General features: G+C 39.9%; 2 protein-coding genes across 2 annotated transcripts in view; one reads left to right on the top strand and one right to left on the bottom strand.

The window, feature by feature from the left end:
* Positions 1-24,124, top strand: part of LOC134224966 (uncharacterized) — a 650,394-nt gene that overhangs the window by 117,683 nt on the left and 508,587 nt on the right. The window lies entirely within an intron of this gene.
* Positions 18,017-20,626, bottom strand: LOC134223604 (leucine-rich repeat neuronal protein 2-like). The gene is made up of 4 exons (XM_062702795.1): positions 20,310-20,626; positions 19,363-20,114; positions 18,856-19,304; positions 18,017-18,197 (listed from the first exon to the last, which is right to left on the bottom strand). The coding sequence occupies exons 1-3, from the start codon at positions 20,409-20,411 to the stop codon at positions 18,905-18,907; spliced, it is 1,254 nt and encodes a 417-aa protein (XP_062558779.1). The 5' UTR covers positions 20,412-20,626; the 3' UTR covers positions 18,017-18,197; positions 18,856-18,904.

Raw genomic sequence — 24,124 nt, 5'->3', positions numbered from 1 at the left:
AAGACAACTAAGCCAGAGATGGCATGGAAGGTACTGTATCTGTTCTAGCGTTGACTCAATCTTTCGGTCTGGGATGTGGCGAAGAAGACGAAAGTTTTCAACTGGTTTTTCGAAAAGTGACGAAACGTGCCGGTCTCCACGTCTACAAGGTCAGGAAGGCACCAAACTAGGACGACAAACAAAGGGTAGCTAAAACACGTACCAGGAAGTGAAAACTCATATGTGAATATGTACATTATGTTGAAGACATTGATTTGGAAAATGTATTGGAGGTAAACACTTTCCTTTCGATGGGACTCGAACCCACACAGTTAAAAATTCTGAAAATTACACACCATGGAAATATTTAAACTCATATTTTTCTGTTCAATAGCCTATAATTTTATATCCAGGCATCGCAGCAAGCCATGCGCGCGGATGGTTGCTTTTAAATTTGCTGTCACGTTTTTGTTCGTTTCCGCAAGAAATAGATTCGGCTGATGTATATTTTTGCATATGTACTAGAAGAAAAAAGTTTAAGTTATCTGAAGTTTGAGATTTACGAGTTTGGTGACATTTACTCAAGTGTATTCTTATTAGAGCGCGCGAAATCGTTTGTGTAGTTTGTATACGCGGATGTGTTTGGTGAAAATATGTTTGAATGTGTAATAATACCAGGAAAATATGGATCATTAACGAATTGCTCGGATTAGCGCTGGAAGAGTAGTGATTTTTTCGTGGACACTAGTTGTGGTCTTTTCTTCCTCAGTTCATTTATACGGAATTTGATCAATTTGGTGAGATTTTTTCAATTTGTTTTTATATGATTCCAAAACTAAATACGCGCTGGAAAATCCGGAAGTTTGTTTATGGATCCATTATCCAATTGATAATGGTAGCATAAACAGGCGGGGCTTATTGCAAGTGAAAGTAACCTCGGACTGGACGTGAGTTACCAGGCAGTCTGAAATGGGTTACTGGAGCTGCAGTAGAGCTAACACCTAACTCCCGGGCTAAAGCTGAATTTATTAAAGACAGCTTTCTTCCATAATAGGGGAAGTAGGTTTAAAATGCGCCAGTCAGCTAATACGAGCCATTGCATTTTCTTGGTTAATAGGTTAAATTAAGTTACAAAACCGATGGCAGCTGGCGTCTAAACATGTTTTAAGATCAACAAATTAAAAATAATAGTCAAGACATTTATAATAAAATTTTTAAAAATAAATTTGTTTTTTCCGCTTTTTGATAAAATTTAAGCTTCCGTTCCCTTAAGGATTTTCCACTAGATAAAAACATTTTTTCAATAATCTTTGCACATGTCTGGAAAAACACATTAGTAAAGATTGTGCCTAAAGTTACTAAAAAGTTAACCTAACTACATTTTTCATAGAAAATTACACATTTTATTAAAACCACTGCATGCAGGATAAAACGCGCCCAACGTGCTTGACTATGGATGTCATAGTTTGAGAAGGGCGTGTGTTAATAAATTTATTTTTAAATAATTTTCAATTGAAAAGTAAAAAAGTAAGAAATGAAAAGTGAGAAAATAAAAGTGAGAAGTGATGAGTGAAGTTATGAGTGATGAGAAGTGAGAAGTGAGAAACAACAAGTGAGAAGTAGGAATTCAGAATTCGACTAAAAGCCCTAAATAGTTTTATAATCAATCGTGAATTGTAAGCTGGATTTGGGATATGAGAACTGAGGAGTGAGGTGGGAGAAGCAATAAAAAAGAATGAGAATTGAGAAGTGAGAAGCGAAAGGCAAGCAGTAAAAAGTGCGGAATAGAATGTGATCAGTGAAAAGCGAGAAGCAAGTAGTAGAAGGGGAGAAGTAGTAAGCGAGAGATATTTTGTGTGAGAAATGTGTAAAAAAGCATGAAGAGGAATATGACAATTGATAAATGGGATGTGAGAAATGAGAAACGAGACGTGAGAGGTGCAAGGTACAAGGAGTGAAATTTAAGAATAGAGAAAAAAAAAGCAAGAATAGATGCGAAGGGAGAGAAGTAAATAGTATGGAGACAACTCAGAATAGAGATTTTTTCAGCATAGATTTTTGGGCATCCAATAAATTCTTTTGGATGTGTAGATGTAGAATAGTCAGAAGTCAACGGCAGAGGTTTTGGTCATCCAAGAAATCCATGGAGTTGGATCCTCAGATCTACACGCGTAACTAAACATCAATCGTACTGTTTCAAATGTGGAACATGCCCTTTAGGATGTTAAGAATAGAATAAGTCAACGCCAGAGGTTCTCGGTCATCCAAGAAATCCCTGGAGTTAGGGTCCTCTGATCTATACGCGTAACAAAAAGTTCAGCTGGACTGTTTAAATTATGGCACATGTCCTTTTGGATGGTTAGAATAGAATGAGCCATCGTAAGAGATTCTGGGTCATTCAAGAAACCCCTGAGTTAGGTCTTAAGATCTACACCCGTCACTTTAAGATTTATCGGACTATTTTAAATCTAGTACTGCAAAACCTCTTTTTGCGCCAAAAACGGGGAGCGTAAATTGAATTAGAGCGTAAAAAGAGGAAGCGTTATTTAGAATTTAGGGCGTAAAAAGAAGGAGCTTGGACCTTTGTTTTGTGATACATTGGATAGAATGCAACCATTGCATATGTTCATGGTCATCCAAGAAAACTCTGGAAAAGGCCTTAAGATCTACACGCGTGACCAGAGCTCTTTCGGCTTGTTTCGAAAGTGGTACAACCCCTTTGTGGTACAAAGAATGAATGCGTCCATTGCATAGGTTCACGGTGATCCAAGAAAACTCTGAAAAAGGACTTAAGATCTACACGCGTAACCAGAGATCTTTCGTCTTGTGTAGAAAGTGGTACAACCCCTTTGTGGTACATAGAATGGAATGCGACCATTGCATAGGTTCATGGTCATCCAAGAAAACCCTGGAATAGGCCTTAAGAGCAAACGCGTAACCAGATCTCTTCCGGCTTGTTTCAAAAGTGGTACAACACCTTTGTGGTACATAGAGTAGAATGCGTCCATTGCACAGATTCGCGGTGATCCAAGAAAACTCTGGAATAGGCCTTAAGATCTACACGCGTAACCAGAGACCTTTCGTCTTGTGTAGAAAGTGGTACAACCCCTTTGTGGTACATATAATAGAATGCGTCCATTGCATAGGTTCACGGTGATCCAAGAAAACTCTGGAATATGTATTAAGATCTACACACGTAACCAGAGATCTTTCGACTTGATTCAAAAGTAGTACAACCCCTTTGTGGCACAAAGAATAGAATGCGTCCATTGCATAGGTTTATGGTCATCCAAGAAAACTCTAGAGTAGGCCTTAAGATCTACACGCGTAACCAGATCTCTTTCGGCTTGTTTCAAAAGTGGTACAACTCCTTTGTGGTACATAGAATGAATGCGTCCATTGCATAGGTTCATGGTCATCCAAGAAAACCCTGGAGTAGGCCTTAAGAGTAAACGCGTAACCAGATCTCTGCCGGCTTGTTTCAAAAGTGGTACAACACCTTTGTGGTACATAGAGTAGAATACGTCCATTGCATAGATTCGCGGTGATCCAAGAAAACTCTGGAATAGGCTTTAAGATCTATACGCGTAACCAGAGCTCTTTCGGCTTGTTTCAAAAGTGGTACAACCCCTTTGTGGTACATAGAATAGAATGCGTTCATTGCATAGGTTTACGGTGATCCAAGAAAACCCTGGAATGGGACTTAAGAGCTACACGCGTAACCAGAGGTCTTTCGGCTTGTTTCAAAAGTGGTACAACCCCTTTGTAGTCCATAGAATAGAATGCGTCCATTGCATAGGTTCATAGTCATCCAAGAAAACTCTGGAATATGTATTAAGATCTACACGCGTAACCAGAGCTATATCGGCTTGTTTCAAAATTGATACAACCCCTTTGTGGTTCATAGAATAGAATGCGTCCATTGCATAGGTTCATAGTCATCCAATAAAACTCCGGAATAGGCCTAACGATCTAAATGCGTAACCAGAGATCTTTCAGCTTGTTTTAAAAGTGCTACAACCCCTTTGTGGCACATATAATAGAATGCGTTCATTGCATAGGTTCACGGTGATCCAAGAAAACTCTGGAATACGCCTTAAGATCTACATGCGTAACCAGAGCTCTTTCAGCTTGTTTTAAAAGTGGTACAACCCCTTTGTGGTACATGGGATAGAATGCGTCCATTGCATAGGTTCACGGTGATCCAAGAAAACTCTGGAATATGCTTTAAAATCTACACGCGTAACCAGAGATCTTTCGACTTGTTTCAAAAGTGGTACAACCCCTTTGTGGCACATAGAATAGAATGCGTCCATTGCATAGGTTCATGGTCATCCAAGAAAACCCTGGAATAGGCCTTAAAATCTACACGCGTAACCAGAGCTCCTTCGGCTTGTTTCAAAAGTGGTACAACTCCTTTGTGGTACATAGAATGAATGCGTCCATTGAAAAGGTTCACGGTGATCCAAGAAAATTCTGGAATATGCCTTAAGATCTACACGCGTAACCCGAGCTCTTTCGACTTGTTTCAAGAATCTGTGTCGAAAGGTCGAAGGTCAAAAGGTCGAAGGATAAAAGGTCGAAGGTCAAAAGGTCGAAGGACCAAAGGTCGAAAGGACAAAAGGTCGAAGGGTCAAAATGTCGAAAGGACAAAAGGTCGAAAGGACAAAAGGTCGAAGGGTCAAAAGGTCGAATATGTGTCATAACGTCGAAGGTCAATAGGTCGAAGGACAAAAGGTCGAAAGAACAAAAAGACAAGAAATGAGATGGGAGTTGTGAGTAGTGACAAGTGAGATGCCAGTTGGAAATAGTGAGCATAGATAGAGAAGTGAGAAGTGAAAAGTGAGAAGTAAGAAGTGAGAAGTGGAAAAGAAGAAATAAGAAGTAAGGAGTGACACGTGAGAAATGTGATGTGAGAACTGAGGAACGGAGAAGTAAGAAGTGAGATGTAAATAAGAAATGACAACAACAAAAACTACTTGGAGTACAAACATATACCAAAAAAGGGTCACACAACTTGTTTATTCTCCAAAAGCTGCCTCTATTACGGAGGTTGACCCATGGACCTTGACTCTATGGAGTTCGTAGACTACCTGGAGCCCAAGTTAACAACAAAAACTACTTGGAATACAATTATATACCAAGAAGGGGTTACACAACTTGTTTATTCTCCAATAGCTGCCTCCATTTCGGAGGTTGATCTACAAACCTTGACTGTATGGAGTTCGTACACTACCTGGAGCCCACGACAACATCAAGAACTACTTGGAATACAAACATATACCAATAAGGGGTCACACAACTTGTTTATTTTTCAATAACTGCCTCCATTATGGAGGTTGATCCACAGGCCTTGACTCTATGGAGTTCGTAGACTACCTGGCACCAATGACAACAACAAAAACTACTTGGAGTACAAACATATACACCTGTGTTCAGAATAATAGCAGCGGAAGCCGTTTTTCATACAAAATGGTCAACTTTGACAAGCTGTAACTTTGTACCCCGATGACCGATTGAGCTGAAATTTTGGCAGTGAACTACAAATATGATGAATTTTACATATACTACGTACCATTTTTTTCGGATGACGCGTTCAAAAATTACGCACTAGGTCAAATTGTTCAAAAAATAGCAGTTTTTATTTTGGAAATATCAATCAAACAATTGATTGGAATGTTATCAATTTGAATTCAAGTGCTGCGAGACACTAAGTTTAAAATTTGAAAAATATAAATTGTTGAATTTGACATTTGAATTGCCCAATATAACAAAAATAAAAACTGCTATTTTTTTGAACGATTTGACCTAGTGCGTAATTTTTGAACGCGTCATTCGAAAAAATTGGTACGTAGTATGTGTAAAATTCATCATATTTTTAGTTCACTGCCAAAATTTCAGTTCAATCGGTCATCGGGGTACAAAGTTACAGCTTGTCAAAGTTGACCATTTTGTATGAAAAACGGGTTCCGCTGCTATTATTCTGAACACAGGTGTACCAAAAAGGGGTCACACAACTTGTTTATTCTCCAATAGCTGCCTCCATTACGGAGGTTGATCTACAAACCTTGACTCTATGGAGTTCGTACACTACCTGGAGCCCACGACAACAACAAGAGCTACTTGGAATACAAACATATACTTACTAGGAGTCACACAACTTGTTTATTTTTCTATAGCTGCCTCCATTACGGAGGTTGATCCACGGACCTTGAAACTATGGAGTTCTATGGAAACTATGGAAACTATGGATGGACTACCTGGAGCCCACGACAACAACAAGAACTACTTGGAATACAAATATATACCAAGAAGAGGTCACACAACTTGTTTATTCTCGGATAATTGCCTACAATACGTAGGTTGACCCATAGACCTTTACTTTCTGGAGTTCGTAGACTACCTGGCACCAATGACAAAAGCAAAAACTTACTAAGAATACAAACATATACCAAGAAGGGGTCACACAACTTATTTATTCTCCAATAGCTGCCTCCATTACGGAGGTTGATCAATAGACCTTGGCTCTATGGAGTTCGTAGACACCTGGAGCCCACGACAACAACAAAAACTACTTGCAATACAAACATATACCAAGAAGTGATCACACAACTAGTTTATTTTTCAATAACTGCCTCCATTACGTAGGTTGATCCCCAGGCCTTGAATCTATGGATTTCGTAGACTACCTGGCATCAGTGACAACATCAAGAACTACTTGGAATACAAATATATACCAAAAAGGGGTCACACAACTTGTTTATTCTTCAATAGCTGCCTCCATTACGGAGGTTGACCCATGGACCTTGATTCTATTGAGTTCGTAGACTACTTGAAATCCACGACAACATCAAGAATTACTTGGAATACAAACATATGCCAATAAGGGGTCACACAACTTGTTTATTTTTCAATAACTGCCTCCATTATGGAGGTTGATCCACAGGCCTTGACTCTATGGAGTTCATAGACTACCTAGCACCAATGACAACAACAAAAACTACTTGGAGTACAAACATATACCAAAAAGGGGTCACACAACTTGTTTATTCTCCAATAGCTGCCTCCATTACGGAGGTTGATCTACAGACCTTGACTCTATGGAGTTCGTAGACTACCTGGAGCCCACGACAACAACAAGAACTACTTGAAATACAAATATATACCAAGAAGAGGTCACACAACTTGTTTATTCACAGATAATTGCCTACATTACGTAAGGTTGACCCATAGACCTTTACTTTCTGGAGTTCGTAGACTACCTGGCACCAATGACAAAAGCAAAAACTTACTAAGAATACAAACATATACCAAAAAGGGGTCACACAACTTGTTTATTCTCCAATAGCTGCCTCCATTACGGAGGTTGATCAATAGACATATACCAAGAAGTGATCACACAACTTGTTTATTTTTCAATAACTGTCTCCATTACGTAGGTTGATCCCTAGGCCTTGAATCTATGGATTTCGTAGACTACCTGGCACTAATGACAACATCAAGAACTACTAGAAATACAAAAATTTCCCTAGAAGGGGTCACACAACTTGTTTATTCTCCAATTGCTGCCTCCATTACGGAGGTTGATCTACATACCTTGACTCTATGGAGTTCGAAGACTTTCTGGAGCCCACGACAACAAAAAGAACTACTTGGAATACAAACATATTTCAAGAAGGGTCACACAGCTTGTTTATTCTGGAATAACTTCCTCCATTGCGGAGGTTGACCCATGGACCTTGACTCCATGGAGTTCATAGACTATCTGGAGCCCACGACAACAACAAGAACTACTTGAAATACAAACATATACTAACTAGGGGTCACACAACTTGTTTATTTTTCAATAACTGCCTCCATTACGGATATTGATCCACTGGCCTTGACTCTATGGAGTTCGTCGACTACCTGGTACTAATGACAACAACAAGGACTACTTGGAATACAAACATATACCTAGAAGGGGTCACACAACTTATTTATTCTCCAATAGCTGCCTCCATTACGGAGGTTAACCAACATACCTTGACTCTAAGGAGCTTGTAGACTACCTGGAGCCCACGACAACAACAAGAGCTACTTGGAATACTAACGATTACCATGGAGGTGTCACACAACTTGTTTATTTTTCAATAGCTGCCTCCATTATGTAGGTTGATCCCCAGGCCTTGAATCTATGGTGTTCGTAGACTACCTGGCATCAGTGACAACATCAAGAACTACTTGGAATACAAACATATACCAAGTAGGGGTCACACAACTTGTTTATTCTTCAATATCTGCCTCCAATACGAAGGTTAATCAACAGATCTTGAATGTATGGAGTTCGTAGACTACCTACAACCCATGACAACAGGTAATACCACTTCGCATCCAAGTAATCTTTGGATCCGCATGTAGACCTAAAAGCCTATTCCAGGGATTTCTCGGATGGCCAAGAACTCATACTTTGATCACATTATATTCTGTGCATCACAAAGGGCAAGTCCCATTTTTGAAACAATCTATGAAATCATTGGTCCCGCGTGTAGACCAAAAGGCCTATTCCAGGGATTTCTTGGATGACCAAGAACCTATGCTGGGTACGCATTCTATTCTACGTGTCATGAAGGGCATGTACCATGTTTAAAACCGTCCGATCGATTTTTTGTTGCTTCTATAGACTTTATAGCCTTAATCCAGAGATTTCTTGGACTTTCATGAACCTATGATGTGAACACGTTCTATTCTACGTATCACAAAGGGCATATATCACATTCGAAGCAGTCCGATAGATCGTTGATTACTCATGTTGACCGTAAGATCTCACTTCTTGGAAGTGTGATACATGTACCATGCACAGAAAATCGTGATTTGGCTCCGTAATGCACAAGGTCACATGCGCCCACCAAATAAATTAAAGAATAAACATGTCTTGTATTCACACATCAACTAGTTACACGAAGATTTAGCAAAAAAAATTAATTAACATTTCATTGCAGTGGAAACGAGAATAGGACTTTTCATAAATTGATACTTGATTCTTCTGTCAGTTCACTGCTGTTTGTTTACATTTTTAGGCTGGCGCGTTTTAGCCTCGGGGTGGCGCGTTTCAACCCGCATGGTTTGAAATTGCACGAAAATGCAGCGCTTCAAAATAAAATCGTTTTCTCGGAACATAATTGGTTTCTCGTCCAAATTTTCATTCCGTATCATAGATGATAAGTTAAATTAGTGGTTAACACATTGGAAGTACATAATTTCGACCATTATCATCGTTTAATTCGAAGATTTGCTTAGGGGGCGCATATTGAACGTCCCTCCCCTACCACTGCCGGACCGTGGGGGTTAGATTGAAGATACACACACACATAGCCTATAATTTTATATCCAACTTTTTCTTGTGCGCTATATTGAATGCAAGCTCCATAGTAACGACGACCTGTAATTTTAAAAAGTGATGGAAAAATGAGTCGAATTCAACGGAGCCTTTTTGTTACAGCATATATGCTGTAACATTTTTATACTGTGCATGACCCTACAGTACGCTAGACTGGTGCTTTCACCAACTAAGCTACGAAGGACCTCCATCGGCTTTCGCAACCTAGCGGCTACTGAACGAGCTCGAGATTCCCAAATTGGACGCATAGTCAAATCACTCGTAATCCATTTCTCACGCCAACACTTCCACATGTGTATAGTACACTTTCACATTAAAGTAGCGTAAATATTTAGTATCTGGCGGCTATACACATTCTTCATCAGCAACTGTACTGATCAAGTGAGGTTGTGTAAGATATTTGCCTGTCGGTCGTCAAGTTCTGAGGATATAAGGAAGAAGAAGGTGAACAGTTTCGCTAAAAAGTTCTTGGTTAGGCAGGCCATTGTGAGTGCAGAAATTTTTCTCAAGGCTCTTTTACCGTGATTTTTAAATAATAATCTTAAGCAAGACGAGCCTTTCGTTCATTACGACGGTAATCATCAATGAGCAATGCGCTTTCTGTGGTTTCAAGGAGGCGAGAATGTTGGTCTTGTACCAAAACACTTCAACCCACTGAACTCGCCGGAACTTCGTCCAATTGTCACATATTGGGCCATTATGAAGGCCAAACTTGGAAAAACATATGAGGTATTTGAGAATGAGCTGGAAGCAACAGTGGGTAATGAGTATAAAAAGAAGTCGGCTCACCGTTGCACGTAATAGATAGGGGAACTGTTCCGATCTCCATCTCACTGTATATATATCCATCTCATCGCTAAACAAAGAAATACGGCACAAAATTCGTCGCTTCTTTTTGTCAACATGCGTGCTCACTGCTGAAAAAATCACAAAAATAATAAACAAACCAAATTCCTTTCCATTGCTTTGTTTTTGATGAGATGGAAATAGGAGCTATGAGATGAAGTGACGAACCGTTCCCCTACATATTTAGGATTGTCGGATGCGAAGACATTATCAAACAGATTTTTTTTTCCAATTTCGTTTATTTGGTAGGCTCAGGCGTGTATAACACTTTACGGAGCCATTGTTCTTTGTGATATATAAAATCAATATCATTTTATTATACGGTTAGTAAGAGGGGGTAGAAGCCAGCGTACTCGTGGTGACTCGAGGTAAGTTTCCAATGTTTAAGGATGGACGGGGCTTAGGATTTGGGATCAGGAAATTTCAGCTTCTCATCCGGGCATTTGGCGTCAGTGACGATGTGGCGTGTCGTCGTGCTCGAGGAATGGTTCGACTGGGAGCATCTTCCGGATGGCAAGAGCTATGGAGCTCTACGGAACAAAAAGGCAGAGACAGAACAAAAAAACTTTAAAGAAAGAAAAAAATAAAATGTTAGATCTTGATAGCATAAGGACGAAGAAAACTATGAGTGGCCTGCATATAGACAACATCACGATCTCCCAAAACACCGCGAACTTCCCTGAAGGGTTGTTTACCTCAGGCCACAAGGGTATCCAATAATTGCTCTCTGGAGGCGTCATTTTCCGAGCAGGACCAAACTACGTGATCGATGTCATCATAACCGGCTCCGCACCTACATAAGTTGCTATCGACAAGGTTTATTCTGTACAGATGTGCGTTTAGTGAATAGTGATTAGACATAAGTCTCGACATCACGCGAATGAAGCCTCGACTTAAGTCCTCACCTCTGAACCACGCTCGCCCAGAAACTTTTGGAACTATGGAAAATAGCCACCGTCCAAGTTCGTTGTGTGTCCAATTTCTTTGCCAACTTTGAAGAGTACTCTGACGGACTAATGGGAAAAACTCGTTGCTCGAGTATTGTTTATCATAAAATTCACCTTCCTGTGCGCCCACCTTTGCCAGCGAGTCTGCCTTCTCATTGTCGGAGATTGAGCAGTGAGATGGGACCCAAACAAAGGTAATCTTGAATGATCTTTCGACCAAAACACGCATCTGCTCTCTTATGTTTGTAAGAAAGTAAGATGCGTGCTTAACAGGTTTCATCGACCGGAGTGCCTCGATAGAACTAAGACTATCCGAGAAGATGAAATAATGGTCTACGGGCTGATTGGAAATTATCCCCAAAGCGAAGTTAATTGCTGCCAGCTCAGCAACATAAACCGAACACGGTTCCTGAAGTTTTCGGAAGGTGGTTGAAGTTACATTGAAAACACCGAAGCCAGTGGATCCGTTAATGCGAGAACCATCAGTGAAATATCTGTTGTTGCAATTGACATGTTCATATTTTTCTGAAAAAGGGAGGAATAGATATTTGTCGAAGATGATCTGGTATTCCTTGAATAGCGTATTTCATGGACAGATCGTATTCAATTGAGGAACTGTCGTTGGTGAAGTGAACTCGAGGTGGATTATAACACGGAAGACAAAGATCTGAAGAAATGTAGTTGAGATAGACTCTAAGGAATCTTGAACGACAAGTCAGTTCAAGCATTTTATCGAAGTTATTTAAGACAAGTGTGTTACTTGTTCCACATTCGACGAGTATTCTAAGTGAGAGCTCCCAGTAACGGTGCTTTAAAGGAGTGACTCCAGCAAGCACCTCCAGGCTCATGTTATGCGTCGAATGCATGCAGCCAAGGGCAATACGCAAACAACGATACTGAATTCGTTCCAATTTGATCAGGTGGCAATCAGCTGCTGAGAGGAAGCAGAAAGAGCCATACTCTAAAACAGAGAGAATAGTCGTTCTATAGAGTTTGATGAGGTCTTCCGGGTGAGCACCCCACCAGGTTCCGGAGATAGAACGTAGAAAATGGATCCTTTTCCGGCATTTTTGTATCAAATACTCAAAATGGAGTTTCCAAGTACATTTAGAATCAAACACGACCCCAAGGTATTTAGAAGATAAAGATTGGTTGATGTCATCATTCAACAGTTTTAGTTTCAGTTGAGCTGGGTACCGCTTCCTAGTAAACACAACCAACTGAGTTTTTTGCGGTGAAAACTCAATCCCTAGATGTCTGGCCCAAACAGTCAGATTATCCAGGGTACTTTGCAATGGTCCTTGCAAGACAGCTGCACATTAGACTGGCCCAGGAAACAAAAAGTTGTCTAATTCCACGGGGCACCCCCCAGGATTGTGTCTTTGGGTGAGAAAATCAATCTCTGAAAATTTCAGCTCAATCGCTTGTTGCATAAGCTGGCGCATTTGATTTGAAGTTTGTATGGGGATTTCAGCCAAAATGTATAGGAAAATACACCTCCGTCACTCATTCGATCTGGAAATTTGTTCTGATTGCTCGATTGACCTCAGAATTGCAAAAACGGCAGTTGGTATGCTACAGAACAATTTCACAGAACATTGTATGATGATTAAATGAACTTTTATATAGGTTTCGGCTGATGCGATTCGATCAAAAAACCCAAAAATACACAAATCAGCTCCTAATAAATCAGCCGAAAATTATATAAAAGTTCATTTAATCATCATGCAATGTTCTGTGAAATTTTTCTGTAGCATACCAACTGCCGTTTTTGCAATTCTGAGGTCAATCGAGCAATCAGAACAAATTTCCAGATCGAATGAGTGACGGAGGTGTATTTTCCTATACATTTTGGCTGAAATCCCCATACAAACTTCAAATCAAATGCGCCAGCTTATGCAACAAGCGATTGAGCTGAAATTTTCAGAGATTGATTTTCTCACCCAAAGACACAATACTGGGGGGTGCCCCGTGGAATTCGACAACATTTTTTTCTCCCCATAGTAATCTGGGCCAGTCTACTGCACATGGACCTCTTAGAGAGACCACGGCATCATCTGCAAGTTGTCTGAGCGTGCATTGTCCTTCCAAACAATTGTCAATATCTTTAACATAGAAATTATAAAGCAAGGGACTTAAACATGATCCTTGGGGAAGGCCCATGTAGCTATTTCTGGAAGTTGCCAGAGTGCCGAGTGTAAAGTTCATTTGTTTTTCTGACAACAAATTATACAAGAAATTGTTCAAAATAACGGGTAATCCACTACTGTGCAGATTGTCTGACAGTACTTCTATGGAAACTGAATCAAAAGCGCCCTTAATATCCAAGAATACTGAAGCCAATTGCTCCTTGTGCGCAAAGGCCAGCTGTATATCTGAAGAAAGCAACGCTAGACAATCGTTTGTTCCTTTCCCTTTTCGAAATCCAAATTGAGTATTTGAAAGCAATGCATTTTCTTCGACCCAATGGTCGACTCTTGAAAGGATCGTTTTCTCCAATAATTTTCTCATGCATGATAGCATGGCAATCGGTCGGTATGAATTGTGATTAGACGCTGGTTTCCCAGGCTTTTGAATAGCTATTACTTTGACCTGTCGCCATTCAGGTGGCACAATGTTGTACTCCATGAAACAGTTGTACAGGTCAAGTAATCGTCTTTTACGCGATATCTGGGAGGGTTTTAAGAAGATTGAATTTGATGTTATCGCATCCCGGAGCAGAGTTATTCGATGAAAGAAGAGACATAGAAAGTTCCAGCATTGAGAATGGTCCACCCAAAGAACCGGGATCAGTGACTGATTCTCGAAATAGCGGTTCTGCTGGTACGGAATCTGGACAGACCTTTTTTGCGAAGTTGAATATCCATCGATTGGAGTATTCTTCACTCTCATTGGTGGAAATGCGGTTCCGCATGTTGCGAGCCGTTTTCCAAAGTGTTGTCATTGAGGTTTCTCGTGATAGTCCCTCGACAAAACGTCGCCAGTATCTACGTTTTTTTGCCTTGAGAAGATTTTTGAGTTTTCTTTCGAGCCTCAAATACTCTTCAAAAAGCTCGGACCTTCCGTGTTTACGGAAAGCCTTGAAGGCATCAGATTTCTCAGAATACAACTTAGTACATTCATCATCCCATCCAGGGGTGGCTGGTCTTCTTATGACAGATGTACTTGGAACGCGTCGTTTCTGAGCTTCTAGTGCGCTTTTTTGAATCAACTCAGTAAGGAATCGATATTCATCCAAAGGTGGAAGAGTATCAGTTGATTCAATACCAATTTTTACCGCCGATGCAAATTTTGGCCAGTCAATGTTCTTCGTGAGATCGAAAGGAACATTAACTGGCTCAGATTGTTGATAGCCACTCTTAATTGTGGTGACTATCGGCATATGGTCACTACCATGGGGATCTTGAATTACCTTCCACGTGCAATCTAATGATAGTGAATTTGAACATAAAGACAGATCAATACGGCTTTGTTGACCATTTGGTCCTATTCGAGTTACTTCACCAGTGTTCAAAATATTCGAATTGAAATCGTCACACAAATCATAGAAAATAGGCGCTCTATATTCGTCATACGTTTCGCCCCATCCAATACCATGTGCGTTCATATCACCCAATATCAATACTGGAGATGATAGGAGGGTGACTGCGTTCCAAAAATGTCGACGATTAATAGAGGCATTTGGAGGAATGTACACTGAAGCTATGCAAAGATCTTTATTCTTCACATTTACTTGGCATGCGACGATTTCTAAGCCGGGAACAGTCGGAATGGGAATTTTGTAGAAGGAGTAGCATTTTTTGATCCCCAAAAGAACGCCACCATAATGATCATCCCGATCTTGGCGAATAATATTAAAATCGTGGAAGTTGATTTCATCTTCAGAAGAAAGCCATGTTTCACAGAGTGCAAATATATCGCAATCGGAATTGCGAATCAAAAACTTGAACACGTCTAATTTATTTTTCAGACTATGACAGTTCCACTGCAGCACAGTGATTGTATCTTGGGTATTGGCCGTATTATCCATCGAAAGATACAATTCCTGCAAGAAGGGCCATGAAACAGTCAATTGCTTCAGATAACTTTCCACTGTTGGTATAAAAAGGTCAATGATAGGCCTCAATGAATTCGGAATATTGAATAAATTCAAAAAACGGTCTACAAGGTCCTTAAAGGAGATCAATCCTCGCTTGGACGGAATACTTTTACTAGAAGTGCGAATTACTTTTTTTCTTTCGTTGATTCTCCTAGCCGGATGTTTCTTCGAAACATCGGATTTTGGCAATGGCGGGAATGCCTTACTGCAACTAGGATCAAAAGAAGCAGTAGGGACAGGTTGATTCGGGATTTTAAATAAACCCCCATTACCTTCAGATTTTGCCATTGATTTTTGTTCTCTTGCGGCGCGATCCCGGGGAAGACGGTTGCTTCCTCTTTTCGGGCACGTGTACCTCCGCAGGATCATCCATATCGGCTGCGTCAGAGTCCAATTCATCAATGGATATGGAATCATAATAATCACTTACACGAACGGTGGCTGAAATAGCAGTCGATGCAGTGGCTGTGGCGGATGTGTCTTGCGACTTAACCATTTCCGCATACGACTGCTTGGAGCGCTGTACCAACGAGCGCTTCACTTTTTGGGTGCACTTTTTGTACACCGGGCATTCCTGCAAACCATGGGGAGGATTCAAACCACAATAAGCACATTTTGTTGCTTGTTGCTGGCAGGACTCCTCCCGATGCCTTTCAGAACATTTGCCACAACGTGGTTTGTTGTCACAAAACTCGGCAGTGTGACCAAGTTGTTTGCAATTGGTACAATTCAATACCCTTGGCACAAAAATACGCACCGGAAATAGCATGTTTTCAATATCAACATATTTTGGGAGCATCGAACCGGCGAACGTCACCCGAAGCGAACCTGACTTGGAATATACCTTCTTTCCATCTACCGTGGCTGCTGAATGCAATTCCTTGCAGTCCAGAATATCCACGATAGACTCCATTGCATTCTTTAGGCGGCCTTTTCCAGCAAGTACATCCTTGCAAGTCAGGCTCGCTGCGTTGATCACACCTTCAATTTCGACCTTCCGCGAGGGGACATAAACCATATATTCAACATTGTACGCCCTGTCGCCAGCAATTTCATTCGCCACCTGGTATGTAGGTGCGGTGATGCGTAGTTTGTTCCTGTTGATCTGGCTAAAATCAAGCTTCGGAAAACGACGCGTCAAATCTCGTTTAATGCTGAGAAAATCTAGGCTTTTTACTTTCTGCCGAAAGTAAACAACCCAAGGCCCAGGCGAAGCCGCATGGTACAATCGAGTGCGCCCTCCATCTTTAGCAGGCACATTGCCTTCTCCAGTCTCCTCCTCCATTCTCACCCCGCAAGGTGGAAGGATAATTTTGCTTATACTAACTTAGAACTAATAGCAAATTAGAAAAAAAAAACTAAAAAAAAACTAATTCGATTATTCTAAGCAGTCCCACTCTGTATCAAACAGAAGGGAGAACAATAAAAAGTTTTGCCACTTATCTGCCCCTGCTGCTGTAGGTAGCAGTAGTAACAATAGCCTGCTTCACTGGCGTCGCCAGAAGCAGCTACTTCACTCGCCGACAGCGATCGCCTTGGATCCGTAGGTAGGAGCGCACCACACAATAGCCTTTTCACTACCGAACACAATCCGCGATGAGACACAGCACAAACGTCAGGCTCGTTCGAACTATCGGCATGGAATGAAACAAACAGAAATTTTGATCGAGATGCCGCAGAGAGCGAAGAGTGGTCCCAGCATCGACATCGGCAGAGTTTCTGCAACGCCAGAAGCAGACGCAGCAAACATCTATTCGCATGTATAGCGGCAGTAGCAGCAAAGAGAAATTTTCTTTCAAGATTCTGATTTTGTTTTTTTTTCTGTTGGCAGCAAAATCACAAGCTCGCATCGGGGGAAAAAACTGCAAAAATTTATTCGCATTGAAGGCATCAGCAGCCGTCATGTGAAATTTCCTCTCAAGATTATGATTTTACTTGGTTGACTGCTACTGATGCCATCCAAGCGAATCAATTTTTTGCAGCGTCTTCCTCCGATGCGCGCTTGTGATTCTTCTTGCAACAAATTTTTACTGAAGCGCCGCTGACGCTGACGACAGTCACTCGATAGTTTGCCGCTGAAACGGAACCACCTTCAACGATGCTGGGACCGCTGGCGACGCCACAGGTTTATTTCGCTCCCCGTTCCCACTTTCCGCTTCCGCTCTCCATGTCCACCCACCCACCGTGGAATCTTGAACCGAAATGACGCGCGAACCAGAAATACGGCTTATCTATTCCATGAGAAAATAAAGTGGTGGACCAAAAGGCTCGTAACGTATATGATTTTGATGTCTGTGTTGGGAATGCATGAAAGGGATTGGTTGGTTCTGAAATTTTTACGTGGTGTGACAAAAATTGAAATTTTCAATAGTTTACTGTAAATAATTGGAATTTACAATGAATTTGTCAAATTACTGGAGAGTTTCCGAGTCGATTGATAAATAAATTTTCAAAGATAAAGGCGTTATTAACATTCAAAATCTTACATGATTTAGATTCTGATTTGGCACCCAGTACCTTCGAGTAAGACGTTGTCCAACGTCGAAAATATGGTAAACAATGTGTTCCAAGAATTCGTTAGTAGCCCACCAATTACTTTTTGTTTCAAAAGAAGGTAGATCTGTGCATTTTAAAGTAATCTGCCTGTTGATTTGTTTAATAATTTCATTTATTATTCCTTCAACTTTTTATCACCGTTGAATCAGAAATCTTCATTGGCCGGTAGACTGGCTTCGGAAACAGCCCAAAACAGCCCCATTTGTATATAAGAATGATGCCAGCCATTGCCAGTATACCTGCCAGCGCCATAACTCCGATAAATAGACCAATCTGCAGAGCACCTTCGTTCTGCGGGTCGTTAAAGTCCTTGTCCAGGCAGCAAATCTGACTATGTTTGTGATCCAGATCTTGCATTGAAATGCCATTCATTTGATGCGGCGTGGCGCAGCTGAAAGTGAAATAAAAATGAATTCATGGATTAGAATAAAATCAGCAGTGATTCTAATTAATTTAATTTTATAAAATAATATCTTTAAAAAATTTCAATGATCTTCTTGGAAATTTCCTAAAAACTCAAAAGTATTTCACATAAAAATCCTACGTAAATTTAAAAGAATTGCCATGCAGAACTTTAGAATTTTCCGGAGAAATTTTAAAGAATATTATCATAACAAAATCCATTGAAACCAACCTGAAAAATCTGAAGAATTTTCTCTCTTTAATGTGATTTTTTTAAAATTATGTTTTATGACACAAGGAAATGCGCCATAGATTGAATATTTCTGGGCCTTTTTCTTGTAGATTTACTATCCTAAACGAATATCTTGGATTGCGATTACAAGAAATCACGGGAGAAGTTTTGTGTGCCGCCATCGGGGGTGACAATGGGTCAGGCGGTGAGAATGGGTCATCGCTTTCACCGGCAGTCTGGAGGTCGTAGAGCAAAATCGTTCAAAAAGGTCTCTTATATTTTAGTCTTCTTGTCCTCAGATGCATTCAATCCAATCTACAAGAATTCTAAGTGGTTGAAACAGTGACCCATTCTCACCCCCATTTGACCCATTGTCACCCCCGACGACGGTACGCTTTATATTGTTTGTACTTACACAAAATGCAATACATTCTGTTTAGGAATAGGTCCAAAGTTGTTAATACTTACACAACGCTATTCATGTGCTTGGGGGTTTTCTTCTTAAGGATCGGTATCAGCGTTTCCATCATCCACTGATTATCACGATCGCACTGCCATGGGTTGAAGCGGATGTCGATTACCTCCATGTCGTCCCATTCGGTTAACAACTGCGAATCCAACCTGCTCAGATTGTTGTTATTCAGATAGAGTTTTTTAATTCGCGGCCACTCCAATCGAACCGGATCGTCCTCGTCCTTAGTGCGGCTGAATGCTTCTTTGTGCAGATGCGTCAAGCTCGGATTGTTGCAAATCTGTACTTCCTGGAGTCTTTCAAGCTTGCTAAATGCTCCGCGTCCAATTATCTTCAGCTGACTCATGTTGGAAATGCTGAGGTACTCCAAGGTCTTAAGCAAGGGGAAGACGCTGTGAAGATCGTATTATAATTATTAAATAATTGCTCTAAAAAGAAATCACAACTTACTGATCTCCTTGAATTCTCTCGATCGGATTTTCATCCAGGCTGAGCCATTTTAGATTGGTCGCGTCACCCAAAGCATCTGGGATAGTCGTCAGTAAATTCCCCGTCAAGTTCACATACCACAGCTCCTGCGGCAAGATGAATAATCTGAACGGAATCTTCTGCAATTCCATGTAGCTCAAATCCAGCGTCCGTAGCCACATGAGATTTCCAATTGCGATCGTAGACGAGGGATCCCAAGGATTGAACATGTTCCCCGTCAAACTCAGTTCTTCCAGGTTGGGCAAATGTTGGAATAGATCGGCATCCAGCGAGTTCATATTGTTGTTGCCCAGCCGTAGGATGCGCATCTTTCCCAACGGTAGATAATGGTCCAGATTGTAGCTTCCCTCGAAGATCTCCGGGATCATCGCTTTGCGGGTAAGCATATTGTACGACAGATCCAGTACTTCCAGGTTCATTAAATGATAAAAGGCCTTTTTGGCGATTATGCTGATGTTGTTGTAGCTCAGATCGAGCACTTTCACGTCAAACTGGGGAAACTGGGGTACTTCCGGAATGTTGTTGCGGCTGAGGATCATTGTATCGGTTGCAACTCCGCTGTTGTTCAGCGTGGCCCAGTCGACCGTGTTGAAGAGACCATGAAGCTTCCTGGAGGAACAGTCGAACGTTCGTAGTTCGGTGTTGCAGTTGCACATGGCACATAGTGGGTGTGGCTTCTTTGCAGTTTGATTTTCATTGCTACTGGTTGTGTTCTGTGGATTGATAAATATCAAATTTATTTAGTACTAGTTGAACCCACCCGACCTTGCCCGGGTTCGTATTGTTTTTGTTCAAACTCTCAACAGTAAGAAATTAACTACGAATTCAAATTTCGAAGATAAAAACGATAAAAACATCATCACTGCTGGCTGGATAAATTTAGGTTTTTACACATCATTTTAACTTACGGTAGAATTTTCACCGGAATCGTCCTCGTTGGCAGCCACTGTGCTGTTTACTATTAGCCATAGACTAATCGCAACAATCGTACACTTTACTGCAATCTTCATGGCAATAATGAAGAGCCTCAATTTATTTAAAAGTTTTCCTTTTTACTCATTACAAAGTGCATCCATCAAATTGCAATTCTATTTTACTGCCTATAAGCTATTAACAAACGCTACAGATAATTGAACTCTTACACAACCTTCAAATTAACGGTTAGCGCACTTTGTGTTGTTTTTTTCAATTAAATTAGTAGCTTCTTCAGTTCCGCATAGCCTGCGGGACGCCTTCGATTCTGTAATCTCTTCTATCGTGATTCACCGTTTATCTACTGCAATGAGCGCCTTTATAGATGCGGCATATCCACCTTTGATAGCATCTTATCTTTCCGCGATGTGGGCTATCCGGGTTGGTTGCACGTTAGACGGTTTGGTTTGCTGGCTTCGCTAGTCGTGGCCGGTTAGTAGTGGCGCAATGGAAACGAAATCTATGCTCGTACCAGGGTGGCACTGAACCGGGAAAACCAAATTTAAAGAAACCGAAACCGGGAGTTTGGTTGGATCAACAGATATATTTTCTGTCGATTTAAAAAAAAAGTATTCAATACTTTCCGATTTTTTCCGTATAGTTCGAGCTATAGTTTGGCTCATTTCTTAGTTCAAAAATACAAACTGTTTGGCATTTTGCATTATAAATATATTTAAGTCTTGCCCCTAAAAGAACAAGATCAGAAAGTATAGTAATAATCAAATCACATCCATGAGTATTAACATTTATGACTCATACTTATCTGAATATATTTCGAAACTTTTTTTTTGTGAAAGACTTTATCTGTTTGAACTATGTTTCATCGTGTTTTTATGAGGCATTTTTTCTAAAACAAATATTATGCCAAAATAGATTCGGTATTTCTGCTGTGTAAATGCAGGCTGCTTAATTTATTATACTGTAGCTAGTTTTGTAAATTTTGTGTCTGCTCGGTGAAATGATTCGATTTTTCAGTTTATATTGGATACACAACGGAAACGTTCAAGGAGGGCATATTGGGCCATCCTGCACTATATTTGATAAAAATCATGGAATTTTCATACTATGTTTTGTCATGAAAATCAAAAAGTCTCCATCTGTTCGGAACTTAAAATAAACGGTGATCAAAACATCATAAGTGACACCTCCTTAAAAGGTGAAGGTGATCCATAACATTTGATTAGATAACAAAAAAAAGCTCCCATGATCTATAACATTAGATAAATGTATCAATAATTGCAAACCATGTGCAAAACAAATGTATTGGCCGGTAACATCCCGAGCAAAGCTTGAGAGCAAATCGATAACTAATTTTGTTGTTGTGAAATCGTCTAATTTTGATAACTCAGGTTGATATCCTTTTGGTCGTTTTAACGGTTAAAAGATCAAAATCTATAGCAGAAAAATCTTACTGTTACATCAAATCGAAAACTATTCCTGCTGTCGGTGAAAGCATATTAGTTTTCGATAACAAAATAAGTAATCAGTTTGATGTCACAGACAATTTAGAAATCTACTGCAAAATGGAATCAATAGCGAAAATTTTAATTTGAAAACAAATCATGATTTCAATTTGTTGTCGTCATAAAAATATGTTTTCGATTTGCTCTGCTTATGATATCAGACTTTGCTCGGGATGTGTTTGTTTATACACTTCGAGTACGAAAATCTAGGGTTTATTATCATAAATTTAGACGCGTCGAAGTAAAACACTGTCAATTCAGGTGCATACGCCCACTACCTGGTCAGTCAACATACGCGTGTAAACGAACTGCGCCGTTATCTGGGTGTTTGGTAGGTGATATAACGCTACGGTAGTAGAAGAAATAGTTGAACGAATGCTGAAGAGTGACCATCACACAAAGGAGTTTTTTTTTTAACCTATTTTATACTAAGGGTACAAGGAGTTAATCGTTGCAATAGAAGATTGCAACGAATTTGTCTTAAATTGGATATTATTTTGTTGGACATTTGTTGCAATGTCTCAATATAAGAAATTCTATGAAGTTCTTTGGTACTATTCCACGGAGGCAACTTCAGAATCATTTTCAGAATTTTTTTTTGAATCCTCTGAAGTGCCTTCTTTCTGGCATTGCAGCAACTAGTCCATATTGGCACAGCATACAACATGGCAGGTCTAAAAAATTGTTTGTAAATCAAAAGTTTGTTCTTAAGACAAAGTTTTGATTTTCTGTTTATAAGTGGATATAGACACTTAATATATTTGTTACATTTGGCTTGAAGGCCTTCAATGTGATTTTTAAAAGTTAATTTTTGATCTAGCAGAAGTCCTAAATATCAGCTTCAGCTAGACCAATTAATTGAACCCCATTCATAGTGACAATATGTCTGCTAGAAGGTTTCAAATAAGAAGCTCTCGGCTTATGTGGGAAAATGATAAGCTGAGTTTTGGAAGCATTCGGGAAATTTTCCATTTTGCAAGTAAGTGAAGAAAATATCCAAACTTTTTGGTAATCTACTACAAATGACACGAAGGCTACGCCCTTTGGCTGAGAGACCTGTGTCATCTGCAAACAAAGATTTTGACACCCTGGTGGTAAGTCAGGTAAGTCAGAAGAAAAAAATGTTATACAAAATGGGCCCCAGTATGCTGCCTTGAGGAACACTAGCTCTAACAGGTAATCTATCAGATTTAGAATTCTGATAGTTTACCTGCAGTGAGCGATCTGATAAATAATTTTGGATCAGTTTAATAATGTACAGAGGAAAATTAAAATTCATCAATTTTACAATCAAACCTTCAAACACTGTCAAATGCTTTCTCTATATCAAGAAGAGCAACTCCAGTCGAATATCCTTCAGATTTGTGTTGAATTAAGTTCGTAGCTCTTAATAACTGATGAGTGGTTGAATGCCCATGGCGAAAACCAAATTGCTCATCAGCAAAAATAGAATTGTCATTAATATGAACCATCATTCTATTTAAAATAATCTTTTCAAACAGTTTGCTTATTGAAGAAAGCAAACTGATTGGGCGATAACTAGAAGCCTCAGCTGGATTTTTGTCCGGCTTCAAAATTGGAACAACTTTGGCGTTTTTCCATTTATCTAGGAAGTATGCCAATTGAAAACATTTGTTAAATAAATTAACCAAAAAGTATAAAGAGCTCTCAGGAAGCTTTTTGATAAGTATGTAGAAAATACCATCATCACCCGGAGCTTTCATATCTTTAAATTTTCTAGTAATAGATCTCACTTCATCCAAATTAGTTCCCAACGAAGGGTCAAAAACATTCTCTTGGTTGAGAATGTCTTCAAAGCTTCGTGTAACCTGATTCTCAATTGGACTAGTGAGACCTAGACTAAAATTATGGGCACTCTCGAACTGCTGAGCAAGTTTTTGAGCCTTTTCGCCATTTGTTAATAAAATTTTATTTCCCTCTTTAAGCGCTGGAATTGGCTTTTGAGGTTTTTTAAAAAATTTCGTTAATTCCCAAAAAGGGTTTCAAACCTGGGATCCAACTTCGAGACATTATTCTCAAAGTTTGTATTTCTCAGAATAGCGTTTTTTAATTCCATTTTACAAATCTCGCCAACAAACTTTCGAAGTAGGATCGCGAGTTCTTTGGTATTGTCTTCGCTTCACATTTTTAAGACGGATCAGTAGCTGAAGATCGTCGTCAATAATAATGGAGTTGAATTTAGTTTCACATTTAGGAATTGCAATACCTCTGGCTTCGACAATTAAATTTGTCAAAGATACGAGAGCATTATCAATATCACTTTTGGT

This window comes from Armigeres subalbatus, chromosome 3 (assembly GCF_024139115.2).
Source record: "Armigeres subalbatus isolate Guangzhou_Male chromosome 3, GZ_Asu_2, whole genome shotgun sequence".
Lineage (NCBI taxonomy): Eukaryota > Metazoa > Arthropoda > Insecta > Diptera > Culicidae > Armigeres > Armigeres subalbatus.
The sequence above is the reverse complement of the archived record's forward strand: the minus strand, read 5'-3'. Positions and strand labels throughout refer to the sequence as shown.

Bases quoted from the DNA above. Each gene is read 5' to 3' on its own strand.
- LOC134223604 (XM_062702795.1), bottom strand. From the start codon at position 20,411: ATGAAGATTGCAGTAAAGTGTACGATTGTTGCGATTAGTCTATGGCTA. The intron at 20,115-20,309 runs GTAAGTTAAAAT...ATCAATCCACAG, and splicing joins ATTCCGGTGAAAATTCTACC to AACACAACCAGTAGCAATGA. The intron at 19,305-19,362 runs GTAAGTTGTGAT...CGATCTTCACAG, and splicing joins GAGAGAATTCAAGGAGATCA to CGTCTTCCCCTTGCTTAAGA.